The sequence below is a fragment of the Panthera leo genome, chromosome F2 (genome assembly GCF_018350215.1).
Source record: "Panthera leo isolate Ple1 chromosome F2, P.leo_Ple1_pat1.1, whole genome shotgun sequence".
NCBI lineage: Eukaryota > Metazoa > Chordata > Mammalia > Carnivora > Felidae > Panthera > Panthera leo.
In genome coordinates this window covers 46,764,680-46,791,272 of record NC_056695.1, presented here as the reverse complement: position 1 = coordinate 46,791,272, position 26,593 = coordinate 46,764,680, and the positions used below count along the sequence as shown (strand labels likewise).

The 26,593-nt window shown below is 46.6% G+C and overlaps 1 protein-coding gene and 1 pseudogene across 1 annotated transcript; one reads left to right on the top strand and one right to left on the bottom strand.

Annotated features, from left to right (window-relative positions):
- Positions 1 to 5,943: 5,943 nt before the first annotated feature.
- On the bottom strand, positions 5,944 to 14,020 carry LOC122210597. The gene is made up of 5 exons (XM_042923358.1): positions 13,903 to 14,020; positions 8,997 to 9,367; positions 6,610 to 6,695; positions 6,438 to 6,485; positions 5,944 to 6,191 (listed from the first exon to the last, which is right to left on the bottom strand). The coding sequence occupies exons 1-5, from the start codon at positions 14,018 to 14,020 to the stop codon at positions 6,044 to 6,046; spliced, it is 771 nt and encodes a 256-aa protein (XP_042779292.1). The 3' UTR covers positions 5,944 to 6,043.
- Positions 14,021 to 14,887: 867 nt separating this feature from the next.
- On the top strand, positions 14,888 to 21,226 carry LOC122210596 (annotated as a pseudogene).
- The last annotated feature ends 5,367 nt before the right edge of the window (positions 21,227 to 26,593 follow it).

The following is a 26,593-nucleotide window of genomic DNA, read 5'->3' as shown; positions in this document are numbered from 1 at the left end:
CTCCTAATAAGAGAACAATTCTCTGCAGAACTTTAAGTGGAATCCCCAAATTCTAAGTGTTCACAAAGAATGGATTTTTTCTATGTTTAAGATACTGTTTTTTAATAATTTTTTAACGTTTATTTATTATTGAGAGACAGAGAGATGCAGGGGAGGGGGCATAGAGAGAGGGGGCAGAGAGAGGGGGAGACACAGAGAAGCAGGCTCAGGCTCTAAGCTGTCAGCACAGAGCCTGACGTGGGGCTCGAACTCACGGACCGTGAGATCATGACCTGAGCCGAAATCGGTCGCCTAACCAACTGAGCCACCTAGGCGCCCCCACATATAAGATACTTAAAACTACTGGGACTATATATATATATATATATATATATATATATAACCAATATTATTCTGAGTACCTCCCAATAATGAATATGATAAAAATCATTTTTAGCATTTTGGTAACACTTAGAAAGCTATTGAGTTTGTCCAACAACATGGCTTATTCTCTTATTCTTCACTCAGTCCTGTGACGGGCCGGCAAGTGTCATTTTTGACAAATGCAAAATGTTTCTGGAAGCCCTGGATGAAGGGAGAAAAGATCCCCGAATTATGAGAAGAACTTTGTCACGCTCCACAAAAGCAACTACATTTACCTTTTGCAGTTGGCGTGAAATTCACGTAACATGGAATCAACCATTTTTAAACAAACAGCTCAGTGTTTGAAGCGAACAGCCCAGTGGCGTTGAGTGCATTTACAGTGATGTGCAAATACCACCTCTATGGAGTTCTGAAGCGTTTTCATCACCCCCAGAACAAATCGCAAGCCCATCAAGCCGTTGTCTCCGTTTCCCTTGGTAACCACCAACCTGCTTTTCGTCCCTGGGGATTTGCCTACTCTGGAAATCACGTGTATGTGGAATCCTAGAACACGTAGCCATTTCTGTCTGGCTTCTTCCACGTCGCATGATGTCTTCAAGGTCCATCCACATGTGGCATGTGTCAATGCTTCGCTCCTTTTAGGCTGAACGACATTCCATTGTGTGGATGCGCAGAGCCTGCGAAACTCAAGGGGGAGGGGACCCAGAACCCACCCACCTATGGGAGGAGTGTCCAAGAATGTGTGGCCATCCTTAAAACACCAAGATAAGTAAACTCCGATCCTTTTTTCCTCTTGTGCTTTTTTTTTTTTTTTTTTTGGTGGGAGAGGCTGCGCACAGATCGTTGAACTTAATCTCCAGGTGACTAAGTGGGTCTCCCCTGCCCAGCTAGTCATGGCTTCTGTGCATCGAGGGCCTCCTATAAGCCAGGCACCTGCATGATTTCCCCTAATGACCTCCCCTTGAAGTGCAGATTCTATTATGCCCATTTCACGGGAGAGACCCAGAGAGACGGAGGAACTTGTCCAGTGACCAGGTACCACCAAGCCCCTGACCTCCACCTTGCCATGCCGCTTCTAGACCTGCATTGTCTTCTTGGCTCCTGTCGTAGTCCAGTTGGGTTGCTACAATAAAATACTATATGCTGGGTAGCTTAGAAACAACAGAAGTTCATTTCTCACGGTTCTGGAAGCTGGAAGTCCTAGATCGGGGTGCCGGCATGATCGGGTGAGGGCCCTCTTCTGGGTGGCAGATTTCTCCTTGTGTCTTTATTCGGTGGAAGGGGCAAGGGAGCTCTGTAGGGTCTTTCACACTAATCCCACTTACGAGGGCTCCACCTTTGTGCCCTAAGCGCCTCCTAATACCATCACGTTGGGCAATAGGATTCAACATACGAGTCTGGGGGATGGGGGAGACACAAACATTCAGGCTATAGCGCCTCCTTCTCTTCCAGGTTGCATCGTCTTGGGTAGTGCTCTACCTGGATTACAAACCTCACCGGGTCCCTTTTTTGTATCCTCAGGTAACAGTCCAAAGCTCTCAGCCCGACCTCATTTCCTACCCCTTCCCACCCTGAGCGGTGCAATCCAACAATACTTAACTGTTTCTGGTCGACAGAGCATCCAGGGTTCCTTTGCACCTCTGTGCCTTTGCACATGCTGTTCCCTTTGATTGGAAGGCCCTCCTTGTTATTCTACTTGACAAACGCCTATCTGTCCTTAAAGCCTCAGCTCCTCTGTGAAAGCTTTCTGAGGCTCTCGTGTAGCCTTAAGAATTCATTTCCGTGGGTCCCAGAGTGGCCGTGGAACCTCTGTTACAGCCTGTGCTGGAAGGCAGAGACCCTGTCTTCCCTCTGTGCATCCCCAATACCCAGCACCACACTACCCCTTGGCTTCCAAAGTCTGCTCCCCAAATGAAGCTGTACCTTGTCCCCCCCCCCGGCCAGCCCTAGGCAGTTATCCAGATAACAAGGGGGGTCATGGGACCCAGGGTCGGATGAAGCAATTCTGAAAGGCAGAGCGTCTGAAAGGCAGTTGTGCAAGGCCTTGGCAGGGCATGGAGAGGCTAGAGTGTTCAAGTTCTCTTTTGCTGAGATGCCAGTTGTCCATAATTTTCTCCTTTTTCTGGTAAAAAGGAAACCGCCCCCCCAGAACTCTGTTCATCATTCTCTGGGCCACTCCTTCACCTCTGCCTCTACCTCTCCTGTACATATGCCACCTTCTCATTTTTCTGTTGCTGAGCGGAGGAGCAGGGGCCACTTCTGGAAGGTGACAGAAGGACAACGAGGAGCAGTTCTAGAGAGAGAAAGAAAATCTTACACATTTTTTTTTTTAAATCCCAGAGGGATTTTTTTGTTCTCTTGAATTCTGCCCCCTACACACAAGCACACTGAAGCCATGCCCCACTTTTTACTCCCTCCTGGTGTTTTTACCCTTCCTTGGGAAATTTCCCTGGGATGGGGCCATGGTCAAACGTTAGCGTTTCCTGTGCGTTAGCTATTGAGTGGATGCCAGAGAGAGTGGGTGTGTCCACAAGAGAACAAGTGAGCAGTAGCTGGGAAAAGAGGATGTGAAGAATGAATGGGAAGACAAAATTTGTTCCAGAAAAGCCTTCAGTGGCAGTCTCCTTACCAGGGTCCCTGCTCTCTGGTGTGGGGATACCGAGGCCCCCCAGTGCTGCAGCTGTGTCTGTCTAGTTGGGGGGGTGGGCGGTCAACATGCCTGCAGGAAATCCCGCTCCTCAAGCTTGTCTCAGATCAGGTAAAAACATTAGAAATTATGAAAAAAAAATTGCATTGCCATGACATTCATTAATTCATTGATCCTTCTATTTAGTCGACAAATATCGGTCGAACACTTTTCATACTCCAGGTGGTATGCTGGACCCTAAGTTTACATCGATGAACCTGCCCCATGTCGCTTCTAGGGGAAATAGATATCACCATACATCACACTACTTCCTGCCTGATTTCTGCCCTCCTGTCCTGAGTCTTAGTGCTGGAGAGCTTAGAAATACCTAGATCAGTGCATGTGCTTTATAGGTGAGGGAAGAAAGTTCCAGAGAGGTTATGTGATTTGCTCAAAGTCACTCAGGTGATCTTCAGTGGAAGCTGGGATTAGTACCAAGTCCTTTGAGGGCTTGCTCTGTGCTCTGGGGGTGACCTCAGGGGTGGAGAAAATCCGATATTTTTGCTAGCCTTTGAGATAACATGAATAGTGTAGCAAATATACTTCCATGATGTTGACTGTCACCCTTTAGACCCTCTGTGTGGTTTAGCAGCTTGGCCCGACTGGTTCCTGCACACAGTAGGTGTACAGGAATGGTGTGAGCCCTTGAGAAGCTGGCAAGATTGATGACGGTGACACTTAGCACTATATTGTCCCAAGGTCCTGGGCCTTCAGGATTGGAACACTCACCTGAATGGGTGCTCTGAAGCCAGAACTGGGCACAGATGAGGCACAGAGCTCCAGGATTGAGCCAGGATGCCCTGGGTTGGGCCTAAGAGATAGGTGACTTCAGAGTCTTCTACATTGATGGTGGTCAGGAGTCAGTGCAGAGAAAAGAAAGCCAGGTCTGGTATAAAGGACTTGGTTACAGGTTGAATTGTGTCCCCCACAAAAGATGTTGAGGCCCTAAGCCCCAGGATCTGCAAATGTGACCTTGCTTGGTAATAGGGACTTTTTTTCCCCCACTGCTTCTTCCCCTCCCCCCATCTTTATTGAGATCTAATTGATATATAACATCGTGTAAAGTTAAGGTGAACAATGTGTTGATGTGGTATGCTTATATAAGGCAAAATGAAGCAATAGAATCTTTTGGACCCTTAGGGGGACACTAACTTGGAAACAGGATCATCGAACACCTGACCAGGTTAAGGTGAGATCACTGAGGTGGGCCCTAATCCAACATGGCTGTGTTCTTATGAGAAGGGGAAATTTGGACATGGAGACAGACCCACACGCTGGGAGAATGCCATGTGAAGACGAAGGTACGGACTGAGACGATTCAGGTACAAGTCAAGAAACGCCGACGATTGCCAACAAACCACCAGTGTCAGGACGAAGGCCTGGAAGAACGCCTCTCTCAGAGGGCACCAACCCCATCTCAGATCTCCGGCCTCCCGAGCTGAGACAATCAAGCTGTGTTGTTGAGCCACCCAGGTTGTGGTGCTTTGTTAGCGAAGCCCAGCTCCAACCGGAAGTCAGCTTGACCGAGCGATCATAGTGGGACATGGGACTGTTGAGAAATGCTCAGAGAGGTGGAAAAGCTATCCGGGGTCTCCGGGGACTCGCACAAAAGTAAGAAACAGCACCGGGTAAGCCCATGATTCTGGCGAGGATCTCCTGCTGCTTCCAGACCTGAGGGAGAGGCATGGACCCTTGGGAAACCTGGCGTCCCTCACCATCTCCGCCCACAGGGGCCTTGAGCGTCTCTGAAAATCAGAAAGTGGCCTCCACTTTATTGGGGGCAGAATCAATTTAAATTGCTGTCAGCTTGTCTTCCAGCTGTCAGCGCAGGCCAGAACATCACATATTTTCCATCAATAATTCAACTGCCTCAGGAATAGAGGCTCCGGGGACTCCCCGGGGAGCTGACTCGGTCCATTCATTATTAAGCTGGCACTTACAGCCTTGTTCCTGAGTGCTGGAGAATCCTGCTCCAGGCTGGATGCCTTCCCCTTCACTCCTTTCCCCTCCCCACCTCTGCCTTTCATTTTCGTTTTCTTTGTCTGCTCTTTCTCTGAGGCTGCTTCCTGTCCTCTGGTGTGGATACCTTCCCGAGTTTGCGGTCTCCCACGTCTCTATCTTGCTGTCCAGCATGGGCAGAGATGCAAAAGTCTAAGGTGAAAGATGGCTTTAAGAATCTTTTAGTTCTCTGCCATGCTTAAAAAGCTTTTGCGTGTAGGAACACATATAGGTTTTCGTTCGTTTGTTGCTTATTTTTTATTTTTTTTTCCAGGGTGCTTGTGAATTGTGCAAACAGGGCATCTTGGCTAGAGAGCTGGGAGAAGGATCACAGTGTTCCTTCTGATGGCTGCTTTGCACCCACTAGTTGTCTGGAAGCTGCTGGCCTTGTGCGTGGTAGGAGAGGGGGAGCAGGTGGGTGGCTGTGCATTGCGTCGCGGCCACTAGAGAGACAGCACACAGGGACAGCACGTGTGACAGGGCCAGCGAGCAGCAGCGGTGGTGAGACAGTTTTTGGTGGCGTCTCAGGCAGTGGACAGGAATGAGTGGGATTTGGAGCACAAGAGAAGTAGCCTTGAACACCCCATGGTCGTTGCCACTAACTAACTATTTTGAGAGCACATATGGGCTCCTCGGAGTGACGGGGGGGAACTGAAGAGTAAGGATGACAGCAGGGTCTATGTGGTTGCAATCAAGGGGCTGGAGGCTCAGAGCGATTGTATTTTGACATTGATGTTAATCTAATTTGGAACTCATAGCCTATAGAAGCTTGCAACATAGGACTTATATACTAAAGACAGGGCAATGTAAAAAAACAATTGCTGGTCACTGTAAAATATTTATTATTCAGCGTTCTGGTGATCTGTAGCTGGGGAACAAAATGCCCCAATACTGAATGGTTTCAAACCACCATTTATTTTGCTCATGGTTTTGCAGGTGAGGAACGTGTGGAGGGCTTGGCTGAATGGTTTATCTCTGTTCTAGACGGAGGACCCACTACCCAAAGGACTTTGTACTCAAATGTCCGGCACATTTAACATTCCTTGGTCTCTTTCTTCCCAGGTAGTGTCGTATCCTCCAGGGCCTGTCATGCAGCCTGACATTCTCACAGCATGGTGGTCCCAGGAAGGCTGCATTTCTTTTTCTTTAAAAAAAAAATTTTTTTTTAATGCTTATTTATTTTTGAGAGAGAGGGAGGGAGAGAGAGTGTGGGGGAGGGGCAGAGAGACAGGGAGACGCAGAATCCGAAGCAGGCTCCAGGCTCTGAGGTGTCACCATAGAGCCCGACGCGGGGCTCGAACCCACGAACCATGAGATCATGACCTGAGCTGAAGTCGGACGGCCAACCGAGTGAGCCACCCGGGTGCCCCAGGAAGGCTGCATTTCTTACATGATGGCTAGCATCCGAGGAGGTGGCAAAAACATGACCATCCAAGGGCTGTAACAAGAACCAGCGTTGGGTCATTTCTACCATGTAACATTGATCGAAGGCTGTTTTATGCTGCAGTAACAGGGCCCCCCCAGATCCCAGTTGCTCAATACTGCTAAAGTTTATTTCTTACTCATGCAAAAAGTCCACGGCGGACACAGTCATTCTCCAGGACTGCTGTTCTCCATAGGATGGTTCATCTTTCCAGGGCACTTTGGTCTTTAAAAAAAAAATTTTTTTTTAAGTTTATTCATTTCGAGAGAAACAGAGAGAGCAAGCAGGGGGAGGGCAGAGAGAGAGGGAGAGAGAGAATCCCAAGCAAGTTCTGCACAGTCAGCACAGAGCCCAATGCAGAGCTTGAAGTCAGGAAGCACAAGATCATGACCTGAGCCAAAACCAAGAGTCGCTGTTTAACCAACTCAGCTACCCAGGCACCCCCAGGACGCTTTGGTCTTAAGGCACCCCTGTATCAGCATGTGCTTTCAAGATCACTGTAGGAAGACAAATTCACATGCTTCCATGCAAACGTGAGATGTGTCCTTTTCACTCACATTTCATTGGCCAAAGCGAGTTAAGTGGCCAAAACTTATTTCAAGGGGGCAACGAAGCACAATCCTCCCTGCCAGAAAGACAGGAGAACCTGGCATATGGGTAAGCAGCAGTGACGTCACTTCGTTCCTCCAGAGGGAGATGTGAGGATTGAATGAAATCGCATCATAACTGGGAACCACACAACCACACTGACAAGGGACTATTCGGAGGCTAGTTAGTACCACTCAACACTAAGTGACTAACTGTGGGGAAATAGGTTCTACTTACATAAATGGGTTAGGACAGAAAGCCGCCACCACGGGGCAAAAATGCCCAAATTTAGCTAGTGAAATTTTGTAATGAGATCATGAGTAACTTGTTATCACCTGCAGGAAATTACTTTCCATCTGATGCCAATGTACTATTGTACTGTGATCACAAACTCCACTTGCCCCCCAGACCCTTTGCTTCTTACAAGTTAATGATGACTGATTGTCTTCTCTACGTTCACCACGTGTGTAAGATCTTGAAAGCTCAACAAATACGGAGATGAAACCCCTGTTTGGGGCTTTTGTCTCCTCCCAGACATTAGCCTCTCTTGTATTCAATCCTGTGTCCTCTCCCTTGCTGGACAAGAGAGATCTCCAGACTGGTAGTCTGTGACAATTAATCCCTGCCCTCCAGCCTTAGGGAGACAACGTTACTGGTGAGTCATGAGTTACTACAGGTTTTGGAGTTTCCATGTTGTCTTAATTCAGTCCGGTTGCTATAATAAAATGCCATAGACTAGGTGGCTTATAAGCAACGGAAATGTCTTTTTCACCATTCTGGAGGCTGTAAGTCCAAGATCAAGGCATCAACAGATTCAGCGTCTGTTGAGCATTTGTCTCCTCAGAGACCCTTGTCTTCTCACTGTAACCTCTCAGGGCAGAAGGAGCAAGCAAGGTCTCTGGGGTCTCTTTCATAAGAGCACTAATCTCGCTTATGAGGGTTCCACCCTCATGAACCACTTACTTCCTGTGGCTCCACCTCCTAATACCATCACCGTGGGGGGTAGGATTTCGACATATAAATTTTGCAGTGACACCAACATCTCGAGACCTCACCACATGCTTATTCGTAAGGAGTTGAGACGCTTAAGTCTTTAATTTAAAAACACAGAAATTCTATGTGTGTGAAATGAATAGACACAATGACTTCAAACAACGCACAAAGTCCATTCCAATGTTTGTTTCGCTTCCCTATGTTTTCACCCCATGCGACTTCAACCCCCAAGACAAAACAATAGCCCAGACAGAGCACTGTGTTCTTTACTCTGAAAGGCCAGAAGATGCTCCTAAGAAGCCCCTTCCTTGTGTTTAGGTGGAGAGCCAGTGCAGAGGCTCTATCTTCAATTTTCCCTAGGACGGAGGCACATTCCAACCACCTCAAGCTCTTAGGGCGCAAGAGGGGTTGTTTTGGTTTAAATTATACATTTCCCACGCTGGTTCCCTTTGGAGAGATTTAAAACCCCTGACTAGTTTCCAGGCCTGCGTGACCTAATGGGGAGACAGCTGTGTACAATTTTAAAACGACTTCGGTGTTCTCAGGGAAGGCTACTTCATAATTAGCCAACCACTTGTTTTCCCTTAATCTGGGTAATTACCTTTTTTTGTAACTGAGGCAGGAGGGCTGGGAGCCAAACAAACCCAACAGGCGAAAGCAGCGTTAGGAGGAGAAGGGAAAATTAGCCAATCAGAGGGAGGCAGGGAGGTGGGCGGACCCAGCGCTGCCAGAGCCTTGGGGCTCCAGGGGAGGGACCAGGTTGGGGCAGGCTGGGAGCAGAGATGTTTGGAGTAGTGGGTTTTTCGGGGAAAGTGAGATTTAAAAACGACTTTAACGCTTTTAGTAAAAAGTTCTCCAGGAAATGTATGCTTCCCTGCTGTAGTACAGGGAAAATGCAGCCAATTATGCCGTCACTGATGGCCGACTCGTCCTAAGGATACCTACCGCAGCCTGCGATGATGCTCTCACTCGTGAGCCCCCTGGACTGGAAGCTCCACGAGCCAAGGTCTGAGTCGGCGTTTGCTTGGTGTGGTAATCCCAGAGCCTATCGTGGTGCCTGGCACATGGCAAGCTGTGAGTCTTGGCTGATTGAGGAATACACAAGTTTATTACAAACGAGAGTATTGGACCCTGCCCAAGGCTGTTACTCCGAAAACACGTCCTTATTGCCCAGTCCCTGAGTGTGGATGGTACAGGAGGCTGAGTATGACACTTTAGACCACTGGCTCGGAGCAGCCTCGAGCACTGCACCGGGGGTCCAAACCTGGCTTTGCTACTTACTAGCATGCAAGCTTCTAACCTCTCAGTGTCTTCACCTATAAAATGGGGGTGATCATAATGCCCATTGTACAGGGCTGTGGCAAGGATTAAATGAGTTCGCGCACACGAAGCCCTTAGAGCGAGCAGTGCCTTGTAAGTACCAATGAGTATAAAAATAAGAATTATGCGCTCCAGCCAGAAAACTGTTTGGGATAAATCTCTGATATGAGTTTGCGTTGCTTTTGCCCTCTCGAAAGAATTTAGCCTAAGCTTTAAACTTCAGCCATGTTTCTGGTTAATTGAGGTTTTGTTGGAGACTGTTGGTACCTAGGAGATACAGTTTGATGCAATCCATAGAAAACTGGTGTGCTTCATTATGCTTTTATTATATTTATGAAGCTTATTGAGGGTTCTTAATTATGACCTTTCCATTGGGAGTCCTTTTCTGGCTCCAAGAAGTGTGCTCACAGAATCCCACCAAGTTTTAAACCCTCAGTTATGGTCCTTTCTCTTTTTCTCTTACGGTGGTTTTACACGACATCACATGGCTAAGCTAGAGCTATGTTTGTCACAGTCTCCTTCCCTCTGTGGTTCCAGCTTAGACTTGGCCAAAGAGAAATTTGTATGAGATCTGGAAGGCAGAAGGGAAATAGTGACCAACATTCTCTGAAAACTGTGGTGTTTTAAACGCTGAAAGAGACCGAGCGGAGGTGCCGGAAGACTCGAGCTTGTCCTTGCCCTTCCTGACTCTACGATCCGCTCATTTTCCTGACTATTAGCTCTGCTGACCAATAGCAACTCACTCCCAGACGCAGGCAACAGCCTCCACGGTCTTCTCTAGTAGCCTTCTGTGCGTCGTCCTTCCCCCGCTGAAGTGCTTTTCTTCTCAGGTTCCCTGCAAGCTCCAACTTGTCCCTCGGTTGGATAAGGTCTTGCTCATTTAATAAACCCCTTGTTCTGTAGCACATATAGAAATTATGCTTGATTCTGCTTCCCTCATCGAACTCTGTTGCAGTTACTGTGGCTGGTCTCCAGGTCTGGCCTAGGGAACCACCTGGATCGTCACCCTTTTGTGAAGTCCCTCCACCTGGAGCCTGGATGGCTCCCTGGGTCTCTTATATCACCAGAATTCAGTGGAAATGGCACAGGCTTCCTCTGGCCCTATGACTCAAGGGGACAGTGACTGCTGCTTGCACACTCATGGGTGCCCCAAATCCCGAGCAAGGAAGTCAAGCTACCTGGCGGGAGAGGCCATGTGGAAAAGCCCTGAGGCTGAGACCCAGACCCCACTGCCCCTCCGAGCCCGGCCCCCCAGTCACTGTCACCAGAGAAGATGAGACAGGATGAGGGCAGGGGCATCTTGGACATTCCTGTTTCAGCTGACATCTGACTGTAGAGACAAGTGAGCCCAAGTAAGTCCAGAAGGAAAACTGACCAGCTAAACCCAGGCAATCCACAGAAGCAGGAGGAATAAGCAAATGGTTGTTTTTAAACCCTTTCTGTTGTGACGTAATTACAGGCTTACAGAAAAGATCTAAAAATAGTACCTCCCAAATCTATCCCTTTCACCCAGATGTTAACATTTCCTCCCACCCCACCACCCGGCCATTCTCAGTCGTTTGAGAGGAAGTCACAATATCTCTTCACCCCTACACGATTCAGTCGTATCTCCTAAGAACAAGAACACTATCTTCCTTAAACTTAGTATAATTATAATATCAAAAAGTCACATTTTAATAAATGCCATCATGTGATCTCCACACCTTGTTCATGTTTTGCCAGTTGCCCTCCAGACATCCATCCTTTTTAGCAAAAAAAAAATCCTGGTTTGCACACTGCATCCAGTTGTCCTTTCTCTGTAATCTCTTTTAACCTGGACCCATCCTGTTCCTCTCCCTTCTTTGTCTTTCATGACCTTGACACTTGCAAAGAATACTTACTGGCCATTTAGTTTGTAGAATGTCTGTCAATTTGGGTTTATGTGGTGTTTCCCCGTGATTACATTCAGGTTATACATTTTTTGGCAGAAATATGGGAGAAGGGATCAGGTGATGTGAAACTTGAATGGGGTTATGATGGTGTCTGAAAGTTTTGTCCATATAAAGTTACTATCGTTTTCTTTGTAATTAATAAGTATCTCACAGAGTGATATGTAGAGATCATGTGAATACCCTGTTTCTCATGACACTTTGATCCCCTCGCTTTAGTATCCATTGATGATTCAATTGATGAACCGTGATGGCTGACTTTTGATTTCATCCTTCCTTCTGCATTTATTAGTATTCTACTGAAAGAGATTTCCTTCTTCCTCATTTATTTATAAAAATCAGTTTTAACTAATTGTTTGATTCAATAGGTTACAATCTGTTACTATTATGAATTATTCTGATGCTTAAGTTGTCCTAGATGTGGCCTTTGGGGCTCTTAGGATCTTTGATATGTTCCCGTCATTCTTTGAGCACTTTCATACCGTTTTGACACAAGATGTTCCCGGTACATCTTGTACTGCCCCTGCCCCGGCCTTGGAATCAACCATTTTCCTAAGGAGCCCTCTTTCCTTTCAGAGGGAAAGTATTTAGAAACCAAAATCGGGGTTCCTGGGATGCCTATTGCTACAAGATTGTCCTTGCTTTTTGGCTTTCTTACTGGCCAGATCTAGGAAGTATATGTCTGTATACACATGCACACACACACATATACACCCACACTTTATTTTCTATCTCTCCCTTTGTATTAAAAACCATTGGTTCAAACCATAAGTTTATACTGATTTCTCTAATACCGATCCAACACGACAGAGCTTCACTTTAACTCTCTCCTTCTCCATATTTATGACTTCCTTTTCCAATAGTGAACAACCTCGTTCCTATGAACCATGATATATTGTTCTATTTTCTTAATCTTAGGATATACATAAAGTAGTTTCAAAATTGTTAACCCATACCTCTGCAGGAAAAGAAAAAAAAAAAAAGCAAAGTGAAATTACTGGCCTGAGTTCAATGTTTACAGATAATTTTCGTGTCTAGCTTCAGAATAGACGGCTCAAATACTTGGTTCAAACGTTACTCAAGATAGCTATGGTTGTTGTTTTCACCACTAAGTTTGGGGTGGTTTGTTTTGCAAGGGATTGTAGAATGACTTTGGAAATCAGCATTTATCACAGGTCCAATGTGAAGAAGAAATCAGGCAGGACCTAAGTGACATCAAGCGCTGCGGAAAGACGTTTCATCTGACCCTTGTAGAAATAGGCATTAAATTATTATCTTCGGCACGTCTTGGGTGAGTCTGGGAAGAGAAGTACTGGCCTTGGGCCTAATTATGAATGAGGTGAAATTCGTCTTAGACATCCTGTCTCTCTCCTCTCTCCATCATTCCCGTCTGATGGGAGTCTCGCCCTCCGGATACTCACTGCTCTCTGGCTGCCCTGAACATCCTGCTGTGGTTTCCCAACTTTGCTTTAGGTCTTCCTTTCAACCCTCCAATTAGTCTTTCTACTCTCAGCTGTGAATGACCTGTGAGCCCCTGAGAGGATAGCTGTCTAGTTAAACACATTCACAAGAGAGAGTGAGAATGTTAGCCAGCTAGTTACGTACCCTCTCTTAGGGTACATGTGTGCTGCGTTTATTAAACTCAGGCCCTGGGGAAGCATAGAAGGGAGAGGTCTTTGGACCAGACCTTTCCTATCCCGACCCCTGACTCCTGCCTACTTAAATCTGTGGACTAGAATTGTCCTGCTGGGAGGAACTGGAGGAAGGGTACCCAAAGTACGCTAGCTTGGAATCCATTACAGGTAATTTCCCACTTGAATGGTTTAATGCATAAATAAATACATTGCATTTCTATACCTATGTTACTGGACTAGTGGGTTTATGAGCAATTATATTCCGTAGCTCTCGATTCAATGGAACGTCTTTACCATCTACCACGTGAGCAATACATGAAGCAATGTATGGAAGAACTGGTCCATGGAAACTATTAAGACCCCCCCATGCATCACCGCTGCCACCATCCAGCCACGTCAGCTGGATATGCCATTTCACATATGCCATTTCATAGGGTGGGATAATATTGGTGACCGTTCAAATTAAGGAGCTTGAAGAGAACTCCTTCTTGAGCTACTGGCTTGCTCAAGGGCACGGAGCATTTCACATACTGACCCGCACAACGTCCGTCCAGAAGGTGGTAGGGTGGGCTTCGGGCGCAGCTAGAAGGATTGGTCACAGACTATGTAACCGTTTCTCAGAGGTTTCAGAAATTATTTAGGGTAGGACAACCTTTCAATAAGAACAGAGAGTTTCCATTACAATCAAGATGAAGATTCAGAGTCCCTTAACTGAAATTTTCAAAGAGACACAACATTAGTCTGTACTCCAGGCTGGCAAGGCAGGGCATGATTCCCGATACAATGCCATGTCGGGTGAGAAATTGTGCCTGCCCATCCGAATCGGTCTCTGCAGCTAATTTCCTAAGTGTCTCAAGGGCAGAGCACGCTAAGTGAGCATTATAAACTTGAGTGTTACAGAGAAATTTCCAGGGAGCTACAGCACAAGTTAATAAGCTGAGACTGAATTTGGAGGGATGATTAAAGTACCTTGGCTTGTCCGTCTTCTGTGGCAGAGCCGCTTCACTTGGGGTTCAGGGCTGGGCTTCAGAGCATCCCTGCACTCCCCAAACTTCATGGGGTTTTGTGTAACGTCCTCCTCGTGCATCTTAATGAGGACAGAGGCAGCAGCTTTCCCTGGATTCTCAAGGGGGCCCTTGACCCCTCAAAGGTTAAGAATCTTGATGGAGTTAAGCAATTCTGAGACCGGGTCTCCTGAGACAAGTACTGTAGGCAGCCTCCACCTGAGGGGTGATGCCTTATGGGTGTGTTCAGATATTAATAGCCCCCTGCCTCCACCCTAAATTGTGACAGGAAGTAGAGCCCCAGGATGGCTCAAACGTGCCATGACTACCTCTGCTTCCCTAGCAGGAGTCCCTTTCCTCCTCAAAAGAGAATATTCAAATACACGTAAAGATTGGCGAAGGAGCTGACTGCTGTATTTTGTTTTTAAGAGGGAATCAGTCCTCCCTGAAGTCGTGTTCGACATTTGTCACGCTGGGCTGAGGCAGGCTTGGGAAGCAATGCAGTGAAATGTATTCTGGAGAACAGTGAAAAACAAGAGGGTGAATTATGCGGTCTTTGTGACTGGATATGCCTGTGAGCTCAGTCTCCTCCTCTGCAAAATGAGGACGCTAGTAATGAGTTCTGACTGCATAGAGTTGTTGGTGAGGATTTCATGAGTTTATGCTCCGTCCAGCCCCAGAGCGGTGCTCAACAGGCAGTAGGCAACATAGGTGGCTGTGTTATTGTCTTCACCATCAGTTTGATCGACATAGTCAAATTCATCAGAGTCCGTTGATGGTCAGCACAGACCCAAATTTGGAATCCATTTAGGATTCAGCAGCTATGTAGAGACGAGTTCATCAGTTAAATAGTAGGTAGGTTCGATTAATTTGATTTCCGGAGGCATTTATGGCGGGGAGTGGATGGGCTTGTTTATCAGGGAAAGCCAGCTTCAGGCCTGAAGCGGTGAATGCCGCATTTCTGCCTGGCACAGGGCAAAGTTCCAGTTCATGCGATGGAGAAAAACAGTCTGATCTTAACGACCACCTCCCGAGGGCCATCCATATCGTAAGGACTCTACAGGTTTTATCACACTGATTCTTCACGATAATTCTTCAAGGTCAGCTGGATATGCCATTTCACATATGGGAAAATGGAGCCCCAGGCTGAGTAATTTTCTCAAGCTTGCTCAGCTGACTGGCATACACATTGACCGACTCCAAACACTCAGCTTCCTTCTGATTTCACAATTATCAACCAAAAGGAGAATCATTTTATGACGTCACCCGATTTTCCTATGTTAGCAATGCAGCTTCTTTCAGGAGACCTGGGGAAGGAAGACGGGACGGGAACCATCGATTTCTTCGTCAGTTCTCAAATTCAATGTGCTCTCTACTAGCCTCCCTTTCCCACACTCCGTGTTCTGTGCGCGCCTCCCCAATTCTTCCTCTTCTGCAGCCCTTGTCCCACTTAGCGTCATCACTGTCTTGCCTGTCTTCCCAAAGGCCAAGAAGCGATGTTTATCCTTCCTTTTAGTTCCTCCAGTTGCCTATAGGATAAAGTCTGAACGTCTGAACTCCTTATTGTGGCGTACAAGGCCATGGTCTGGAGTTTCCAGGATATTCACCCCAAAATGACCCACAGATTCCCCCTCCTCTGGGAACTGTTCCCTCTTCCATGCAGAGTTGGGCTGCCAGTCACCATATTTGCAAAAATGTGACCTTACCTCTTAGCCATAGTAGATTGGACCAGGGGTAGTCCCGTGACTGCAGCCGTACCAGTCAGAGTTCTGTCCCCAAGAAATTGGATTTGGAACCACAGAATTACTTTCTCTGTGCCTGAGTCTGTCTCATGTAAACTCTAGAGCTATGAGCCGGACAGGTGTTCTGTGACATGAACTGGATTGTGCAGAATTCTTGTCTGGAGGGAGAGAGAAGGAAAGAGATGCCCGTCTACAGAGAGAAGCAGAGAAAAAGATGGAGAGTGAACACTGCCTGGACTCACCCTGACCTTCTACCTCCAGGTTTTAGTTCTTCCTGGCATCCTGGTGTGCCCCTGCCTCTGGGTCGTGAGAGATTTTCTGTTGCTTTTCTTTTTTTTTAACGTTTTATTTATTTTTGAGACAGGGAGAGACAGAGCATGAACAGGGGAGGGTCAGAGAGAGGGAGACACAGAATCTGAAACAGGCTCCAGGCTCTGAGCTGTCAGCACAGAGCCCGATGCAGGGCTCGAACTCACAGACCGCGAGATCATGACCTGAGCTGAAGTCGGCCGCTCAACCGACTGAGCCACCCAGGCGCCCCTCCTGTTTCTTTATAGTAAAGTTTTCTCCTTAGCTTAAGCCAGCTTCGGTGGGTATTTACATGCTATTAAAGACCCAGCTAATCTGACCCCACCTTTCCTCCCCACATCTCTCACCAGTTCTTCCACCTTCCCTCTGTCCTTTCTGTGCTTTCTTCTTTTGCATCAGCCATGAAAGCATTCGATTCCTTACCGTTTGCTCCGCGTTCGTTACGCCGCCTTAGGTCATGCTCTTCCTTCTGCTTGGAATCCCCTTCCCTATCTTATTTGGCCTCAGATACTCTTACTCACCCTTTAAGGCTCTGTTCCTATGCTACTTCCCTCCTGAGGCTTTGCGCTAGTCCTTCCTGGGGTCTCAAGGCTTTGTTCATACCCTGTTCTGGAGCTTGCCCTCTTGACTTCGTGTTTATATGTCTGCCTCCCCATTAGACTGTAAGCTCCCTGCAGGCAGGATGCAGCCTTCCTCATTTTCTCAATCCTACTGTCTGTAGCTCAACCTGTAGAATTTCTTACATATGTTGGCCAAAGGAGGGTCTGTGGCTCAAAATTCTTGGCATAGACATGGTACATGGGTGGGGGGTAGAGATGCCTTCAGAAGGAGCCCCAAGATGGGACTATTGCAGAAAGGGAAAGATAGGGAGCCTCAAGGAATCAAACCTGTACTCCTTCATTCTGGACTTCCCTCAAAGCACCCCATAGGCTCTGGCTTGACCTTGCTTCCTTTCTGGTCAGTAACTTAACATGGCCCCAGAATATTAGGGCCCCATGGCTGACCTTGGGCACCCCAAAACTTGGCAATGAATGAACATTTGACATTGTTTCTGTTCCCTCCTTTCAGATCCTCTCTCAGGCACCTGATAGGCCCACATTTCCTTCTGGCTATCCTTTCCCTTCCTCTTCTCTCCTCCCCCCTCCACTGCTATCTCCCACCTCTACCCCGGACATGCCACTCTATCAGAATTCTTTCAGGACCCGTATCTTTGACATTTCACTTTATGAACTAATGAGAATTTATTATTTACTGTGCCAGGCAGTGAGCTACGTGCTCCCGGAGAGTTTGAGCCGGAAGGGGGACATTGTGTACCCGGCTCTGGTGTCCGATTCCCTGGGCTTGGATTCTGCTAGGAATAGGATTACTAATGGTTTCTAGGGGGCCCTGGGTGGTTGAGTTGGTTGGGTGTCTGGCTTTGGCTCAGGTTATGATTTTGTGGTCCATGAGTTCGAGCCCCACACCGGGCTCTATGCTGACAGCTCAGAACCTGGAGCGTGCTTCGGATTCCGTGCCTCCCTCTCTATCTGCCCCTCCTCCGCTCACGCTCTCTCTATCCCTCTCTCAAAAATAAATAAAAACATTAAAAATTTTTTAAATAAATAAACAGTGGTTTCTACCTCAGGGTACTGTTATAAAATTTAATGCACGTGAGGCATTCAGAAGAGCACCAAGCATACAGAAAGTGCTCAATAAGTTCTTATTTGTGGGTAAAGATAACATTCCTCCAACTTGAAGACACATGGGCATCCTAAGGAAGCTAAATGATACGGTGACCCTTCAAACCGATATTGTTAAATATCTGTTCAAACTTTATTTAGGCAGTGGTTTGCAAACTTTTGCACACACCAGAATCATCTGGAGGGCTTTAAAGACAGCTGGGCCTCACCCTCAAAGTGTCTGATTCAGTAGGTCTTGTACTGCCTACGGTTTACATTTCTTTTTTATTTTATTTTTAAGTTTCTAGTTATTTTATTGTTGTAAGAACACTTAACATGAGATGAGATCTTCCCTCTCAACAAAGTTTTAAGTGTAGAATACAGTATTATTTTAGCATCATAGTATAACGTATTATACATTTTTAAATTTTTTATGTTTATTTATTTATTTTGAGAGAGAGAGAGAGAGAGAGAGAGCGCACAAGCAGGGGAGGAGCAGAGAGAGAGAGGGAGAGAGAGAATCCCAGGCAGGCTCCCCGCAAGAGTCAGATGCTTGACCAACCGACCGAGCCACCCAGACGCCCCATATTATATGTTAATTATAGGCACAGTGTTGTAGAGCAGATCTCTAGAGCTTATGCATCTTGCATGTGGAGACTTTATGCCCATTGATTAGCAACTCCCCATTTCCCCCTCTTCCCTGCCCCTGGTAAATAACCACAATTCTACTCTCATTCTATGAGTTTGACCATTTCAGATACCTCATATAAGTGGAATGATGCAATATTTGTCTTTCTATGACTACTGACTTTCTATGACCACTGTCATTTCTCCATTGTATGTTCTTGGTGTTCTTGTTAAAGATTAGTTGACCGTATATGTGTGGATACGTGTGATATATGTGTAATTTCTGGCTTCTCTATTCTGTCCCATTGGTCTACATGTTTTTATGCCAGTCCATACTTTTTGGTTATTGTGACATTGTAACATATTTTGAAGTCAGGAAGTGTGATACTTTCAGCTTTGTTCTTTGTGTGTTAAGATTGTTTTGGCAATTCTTGGTCTTTTGTGGTTCCATATGAATTTTAGTATTTGTTTATTTTTGTAAAAAATGCCATTGGGATTTTGATAGGGATTGCATTGAATCTGTAGATTGCTTAGGATAGTATGGACATTTTAACAATAGTAAGTCTTCTAGTCTATGAACAGAGGATGTCTTTCTTGTATCTTCTTTAATGTCTTTCATTAGTGTTTTATAGTTTTCAAAATAGAAGTCTTTTACCTCCTTTGTTAAGTTTATTCCTAAGTATTTTTTTCCTTTTTAGTGCTATTATAAATGGAATTATTTTATTAATTTCCTTTTTCAGATAGTTCATTTTTAGTGTATAGAAATGCAACTGATTTTTGTATCTTGGTTTTGTGTCCTGCAACTTTATTGAATTCATTTATTCTAACGTGTGTGTGTGTGGTCTTTAGGGTTTTCTATATATCATATCATGTCATCTGCTAATAGACATTTTCATTTCCTATTTGCATATCTTTTATTTCTTTTTCTTGCCTAATTGCTCTGGCTAAAACTTCTAGTACTATACTGAATAGAAGTAGCAAAGAGCCAGCCTCATTGCTTTGTTTCCTGGTCTTAGAGAAAAAGCTTTCAGTTTTTCACCATTGAGTATGATATTAGCTCTGATGAATACAGATGCAAAAATCCTCAGTAAAATACCAGCAAAGTGCATTTAACAGCACGTTAAAAAGATCATGCACCATACCTAAGTTGGATTTATTTCTGGGCTGCGGCAATGGTTCAATATGCGAAAATCAATTAATATGATACTTCACATTAACGAATGAAGGCTCAAAATCACATCATGATCTCAACAGATGCAGAAACAGTATTTGAATTATGTCCTTTTATGATAAAAACTCCCAAGAAACTGAGCATAGAAGGAAATTGCCTGAAAATAACAAAAGTTATATAGGATTTGCATTTGTAACAAGTTACCAGATGATGCTGATTTGCTGGTCCGGGGACGAAACTTCAAGAACCACTTTTTTAGGGCTAAAACTAACAACACACGTAACAACAGTTGGTGAGGATACGGAAAGAGGAGCCCTCTTACACTGCTGGTGGGAATGCAAACTGGTGCAGCCTCTCTGGAAAACCATATGGAGGTTCTTCAAAAAGTTAAAAATGGAACTACCTATGACCTAGCAATGGCACTACTAGATATTTATCCAAAGGATACAAAAATACTGATTCAAGGGTCACGTGCACCCGGATGTTTCTAGCAGCACTATCAACAATAGTCAAATTATGGAAAGAGCCCGAATGTCCATCAACTGGTGAATGGATAAAGAAGATGTGGTGTACATGTGCACACACGCGCGCACACACACACACACACACACACACACACACACACTGGAATATTACTCAGCCATCAAAGAGAATGAAATCTTGCCATTTGCAATGATGTGGATGAAACTAGAGTATATTATGCTAAGTGAAATAAGTCATTCAGAGAAAGACAAATACCACATGATTTCACTCATATGTAGAATTTAAGAAACAAAACAGACGTACATAGGGGAAGGGGAGGAAAACTAAAATAAGATACAAACAGAGAGGGAGGCAAACCATAAAAGACTCTTAATTGGAGAGAACAAACTAAACTGCCGGAGGGGAGGTGGGGGGATGGGCTAAATTGGTGACAGGCATTAAGAAGGGAACTTGTGATGAGCGCTGAGTGTTACATGTAAGTGATGAATCACTAAATTCTAGTCCTGAAACCAATACTACATAATATGTTAACTAACTTGAATTTAAATAAAATCGTGGAAGAAGAAGAAAAAAAGAACCACGTATTTACAGCCAGGGTTCACAACCTTGGTTGTACATCAGAGCACTCAGAGAACTTTTTTTTTTATTTGAAGTTTATTTATTTATTTTGAGAGTGAGAGCACAAGCAGGGGCAGGCAGAGAGAGGGGAGATCCCAAGCAGTCTCTGTGCTGACAGCACAGAGCCCAACGTGGGGCTCGAACCCACGAGCTGAGCTGTGAGATCATGACGTGAGCCGAAGGCAGATGCTTAACTGACTGAGCCACCCAGATGCCTCGAGAACCACTCAGAGAACTTTTAAAAACAACCGATTTCTGAGCTGTATCCTCTGGAAATAAGTGAAGAGCAATCAAGTAAGGCCAAAGGCTATTTATTTGGAGTTTGCCCTAGCAGGAGAATCAAACACTACCATCCTGTGCATTTGGTAGAGACTCAAAGGCAGGCTCTCTGGGCTCAGACCTAGTTTGCAGCGACACGGCTAAACGCACCAAGAAGGTTCAGATTGTGGGTAAATGCGGGACCCGTTATGGTGCCTCCCTCCGGAAAATGAAATAAGCCAGCATGCCAAGTACACTTGCTCCTTCTGTGGCAAAACCAAAATGAAAAGACAAGCTGTGGGGATCTGGCATTGTGGTTTCTGCATGAAAACCGTAACAGGTGGTGCCTGGACCTATATCGCCTTTTCTGCTGTCACAGTCAAGTCGGCCATCAGAAGACTGAAGGCGTTGAAAGACCAGTAGAAGCTTCACCATGTGAAACATTGCTAGCCTATAATAAACCGGTTAATTTAAATAACAAAATTCAAAAGAGAGAGAGAGGGAGAGACCCAAAGTCAGGCAGAAGAGTGGAGAAAAAAGGCTTTTAGGTATGCCGTATTCGGGGTTGTTGAAATGGGAAAGCTGGAAGGGGGCTGACCAGAAGTGGGGCATGCAGTGTGATTGGTTAGGGGTGCATATTTGACTTTCCCTGGTTGATTTTCAGTTGGAAGCAGGGCCCAAAATTAGGAAAGCTGGCAGATATTAGGTACTGAGTGTTTGGGGCCAGTTGCTACAAAGGCTGTGTTGGTTTCCCGGGCTGGTTGCTGCAGATAGCGGGTCAGAATTCTATTGTCATATAAAGTCTGGCTGTTGTCCATTTGTATATTCAGTCTCTCAACCTAAACCAGTTGAATCGGAATTGCTGAGAGCAGGCTTAATTAAACACACACACACACACACACACACACACACACACACACTTTTTAAACTCTCCAAATGATTCCCATGAGAGTCAAGGTTAAGAAGCATGATTTCAAGAGAGAGCCTAAGTGCTCTGCAGGGTAGGGGTGGAGAGTGAGGAAGGACGGTGGTATTGCTTTTCCTTTCCTCCCTTCTCCCCAGGAACAAATTCCCTGGGTGAAGTGATTTGTGTGCTAACAACAGGTTAGTGATTGTCTTTGAACCTGGAGGCACTCTAGATGATGGATCCCCACCCCCAGGGCAGGAACTTACTGAAAATATGACAGCTAACAGTATTTGCCCTTTGTTTTACCATCTCTCATAGATTGGCTTCCACTGAAATTAGAATAAAAACCAAACTCACCGGGACCTACATTGCCCCTGCCAGTTCTCTGGGCCCATCTCCTGCCCCTGTTCCCTCGGTCTCCACACTCCCCCTTTACCATCCCCAGGTCAGCCTGTTCCTGCCACAGGGTGTGGTCCTCTCCATGACCATTCTCTCCTCTTAGAGAAGCCTCCCCCAAGGCCTTTTGCTGGGGTACTTCTCACCTCTCTCAGTCCCTTTTAGTCCTGTTTCTCTATTTGCTTTGTAGCACTTACCTATCTGAAATTAATCAGAAATTAATCAGTGTGTATGTTTATTGCCTCTCTCTCCCCAAAGATCTCTCCCCTAAGGCAGAGATCTTGTCTGTCAACAAGACACAGCTGTATTCTTAGTGCTCGAAACATAATAGGTGCTCAGTAAACGTTTGTTGAGTGAATTAAGGGGGCCAGGTCTTTGCTGGCCAGCCTTCTGTCGTTTACGAACTGTGACTTTGGGCAAATTTTCCCATCTATACGAGGGAGAAGTGATACCTTCCTAGGCTTTCTTGCAGAGCTGCTGTCCTGGTCCAATCAAATTTCAGTAGATTTAAGCAGAAATGTGCTCTTCAGTGCGGGAGATGCTATCATTACGTCTGCGTTTCAAAAGGACCTTCACCCAACATGATGGCTTACATGTCCGAGAGTAAGTCTGGTGAATGTAGGGATGTTTTGAGAGAATCGGGCACTTCCGGGTCCTCAAATGCTGCCACCCTAATCATCTCTGTGCCCAGAGCCAGTGAATGGGCTACCTTCCAACAGAGTCTGTATCACCCGTGACAAGGGTGCTGTAATTTTGGGGGGGGGGGAGTCACTTGGGTGAAATCAGTTGAACCAAGAGTGAGGGTGTGGCAGCCAAGTGTGTTCCCCTCTGTCCCGCTGGGAGAACCCGTGGGGGTGCTTAGGTGGGACAGCCTCCAGCTGTCCACCTGTGTCTCCCGCATGGCATTCGTGCCGAGACCACACTTGGACGGGGCTGCTCCCAGCCAGTGACTGAGCATGACAGAGATTCTGGAGTTGGACAGTGCCTGCCCCATGGGCCATCTTTGCTCGGGAGCTGCTCACTGCCTGGCCAAGACTTTCTCAGAGCTGCACTGCAGTCTGAGGTTATTGTGTCTCGTATCCCTCCCTCTCGCTCTCCTGTCTCAGATGTCAGACCTGCACTGTGGTCTGAAACCTCTCCCTGCTTACACCTGATTTCTCCCCTTTATCCTTTAGAAGCGGTTCCCGTAACATATTGCTGGTGCATCTGATCCCATTTTGGTGTCTGCTTCTGAGGAGACTCACCCTGACACAGAAGAGTTGGAAACAACCCTTTATTTCTCCCTGTAGCCGTTCCCTCCTGGTTTTGATTTAGGCCCTGTAACAGCTTGCAAGGTATAAAAGTTTAATAAAGGAATCATCGATTAGGAACCGCCCTGCCCCACCCTGTCTCTTCCTCCTTTAATGGGGTCTACAGCAGGCTTCACTGGTGGGAGTAAATACTACTCTTCCCGTTCAGGGCCGAGGGAGGTGGCCCAAGGGCTGCTGGTAGAGAAGGGTCATGCAAATCACGGAAATGCATGCTTTGGGAAGTCCCCTCTTTTAGAATCCCCGGTGGACATATGCATCATTGCCCTCAAGGCCAGCTCATCCTAGGATGGAAGCAGAACTTGGCAGAGAGGATTGGAAATAAAGGCAAAGTTGCCAAGTAGAACTAATCGATGACAGGGTGCAGGCAGAAGGCTAGGAGGAGGAAGCAGCAGTGCCTGGTGGACATTATGCAGGGACCGTTCCCACTTGTCAACTGAAAGTATTCAGTAAGCACCGAAGTGCAGAAAATACTGCTTGAAGGGGTTGTCCAGAGCAAGTGAGAGAGGGGATCAACAGGACGTTCTGGTAGGGGTCGTGGGGAGCTTCTAGCCCAGTGGATTTCAAACAGGTCCCTGGAGTTACCGCTGGGATTTCCTGGCAGGATGAGTGGGGGTCCCTGCGGATATGGGTTCCCTTGTCTTCCCATCCTTCAACCCAAACGGCTCCAACTGCAAAGGTTCTGCCTCTGAAAACCGAGTCTGAAACTGCTAATGTAGTGTCCCCTCAGAAAAATGGACGCCCAGAGAAGTCGCGTGACTGATCCAAGGTCACATAGCAAGCTAACAGCAAAGGTGGATGGGATTAGAACCCAGGGCCCTTCACTTTAGTCCTGTTCTCTTTCTGCTTCATAATGCCACCCCCGCAAGGAATCTGTAATTTCTGTGTCAGCTTAGTGGCTATGTCAGCTTGGACACAATCTGTCAAACTTATTGGCCAATACACCGAGCAGATGGTCAGGCTGGGGTTGGGTAGATGTGTCAGTTTGCTGTTTAGAGAAAAAAAAACCAAAGCGATCTCCCTGCTTTTTCCTCAAGTTGTCACTTAGGCGTATGTTACTTCTCCTGACTCGCGGATACTTCAATCCGTCATCGGACAAACGTTCCACTGCCTTGGCGGCGTCGAGTGGTGGGAACAGCATGGACTCGGGAGCCAGACAGATCTGGGGTGGAGCGCTGACTCCCACACCAGGGCCTTCTCAGATAAGTTCACGTGATCTTTTGGAGCCTCAGTTTCTGCATGTGTGTGATACGGAGAGCCTATGTTACAGGCTGCTTTGAGGATTAGAAATGATAGAAGTGAAGCACCTAGCCAGTGCCCAGCACATCGTAGGTGCTCCCTAACTGGTAGAGTGTAATAGAAGGGTGGGAACGCTTGTCCTTATGACCCTGAAGGAGGCAGCGTAGAGGGGGACGCAATGTATGTGGCAGTGAGGAGACAATGAGCTGCTAAGATGAGGGAGAAACAAATGTGATCAGTGGTTTAGGGGAGGAGGGACTTGCCTTGAAATTTTAAGGGATGGATGGTGGTTGGGGAGGTGGAGGTTACATGAGGAGGGGATACTAACATGAGCAAAGAGGCAGAGGGGGAAAAATCAGAGCCATGGAGTTATGGGGAGCAGACTCTGGTAAATCACCGGAGTGTCGGGAGAAACCAAAGAAACCCACGTCATTGCTCCAACGGGGAGGAAGATGCTGTGCAGTGTAAGATGGTAAATTCTAGAAACAGTCCATTGTTCTTGATGTGCACTCTGAGATGGTTAAGAGCTGAGGAAGGAGTAAACCCCAGGCTTTCTCATTTTTGTATCTCTGGGCCTTTGCCCCAACCCCTAAGAGGTGAGGAAACCGAGAGCCAAAGGCCTCTAGTGACTTCCCCAAAGTCACGCGGCTGGGAGTGGCAGAGTTGGACCCGTACCATCTGACTCCCCAGACCCGTCGTTCCTTCCAGTTGCACATTTCTTTGGTTTCTCTGTAGCGTGAAATGCGGGACTGGGCAGATAGATAAGAAATACTTGGGGGAAAAGCAATAAATCTTGACTGCAGCTCAGATGAATAGCAGATGCTACAACAGTGCTCTTCACCACTAAGTGCGCATTGAACCCCTCCAGGGAGCTTAAAAAAAAAAAAAAAAAAGGAATGTGGAAATCAGGCTCCAATGCACCGCTTGCATCAGTATCTCAGGCAGGGCCTGGGCATCCGTGGGTTCTAGTGTGCGGCCAGGACTGTGAGTCATCGAGCTGAACTTGTGATACACCTGGTCCAACCTACGTTGGCGTTTCTCAGAAGGGCTCCTGAATGGCGCGCCATCTGTATAATCCACACGCCCTTCTGCAGTCCTCTCACGGGCAGGCCGCGATCTCCCTCCCTCTCTCTTCTCCCGCCATATTGCCTCTTGATTTGGTCTTCGTACTCATGGTGGTGACAAATTAAACCTCCCGGAACAATCAAAGGAGACCTGATGGTGGGTGAGCCATCTGGAGATCCTTTTTGGTTAGCTTGGACTTTGGGGAGGCTGAGGGGAAGAAAGTGGGAAATGACTCATCCTCCAGACGAAACATAAAAATGGTACTTATTCAAGAAGGGTTGTGGTACTTGGGCTGTAACTTTTCCTCCTGTTTCTCAGTGATTCCAGATGGTCCGTTTTCTCTTCTGCACCCCCGTGGCCATGCTCGCCGCCATATGTAGGAGGCACGGACTCTTTGGGCCACTCCTGTTTCAGTTTACAAAGTGAATCTGGTTTAACAATGCATGTCTGTAAAATGCTTTATGAGGACCCGAGAGAGAATTTGCACGGTGGTATCTTTTACAGTATTCTCTCTTTCATAGATGGGAACAGTAGAAGGAGTCAGTCCATCACAAACCTTTATTGAACATTTGTTTTGCCTAAAATGGAGCTAGTGTTACAGTCCTGCCCCGGTCCCCTGCCTGGGTCAGGGTGCTCATCCCACAGCTGCTCTATGCTTGGTGGTTGCAGGTGGCTCTCAGTTGTCACCCTCTCTGGCGTAGCGTCCTTGGCCAACAGGCACCTCCTCACCCAGGAAGTGGCACCCCTCAGGCTGGCCCATCCATGGCTGATAGTCGGGAGTACAAGATGCCAACCCCTTGACTCAAATGGGTGTGCTTTAAGCCCCTCGCAATCATGGCTATCATTGACCTGAGCCATATCCTTGCTTAGCCTTTT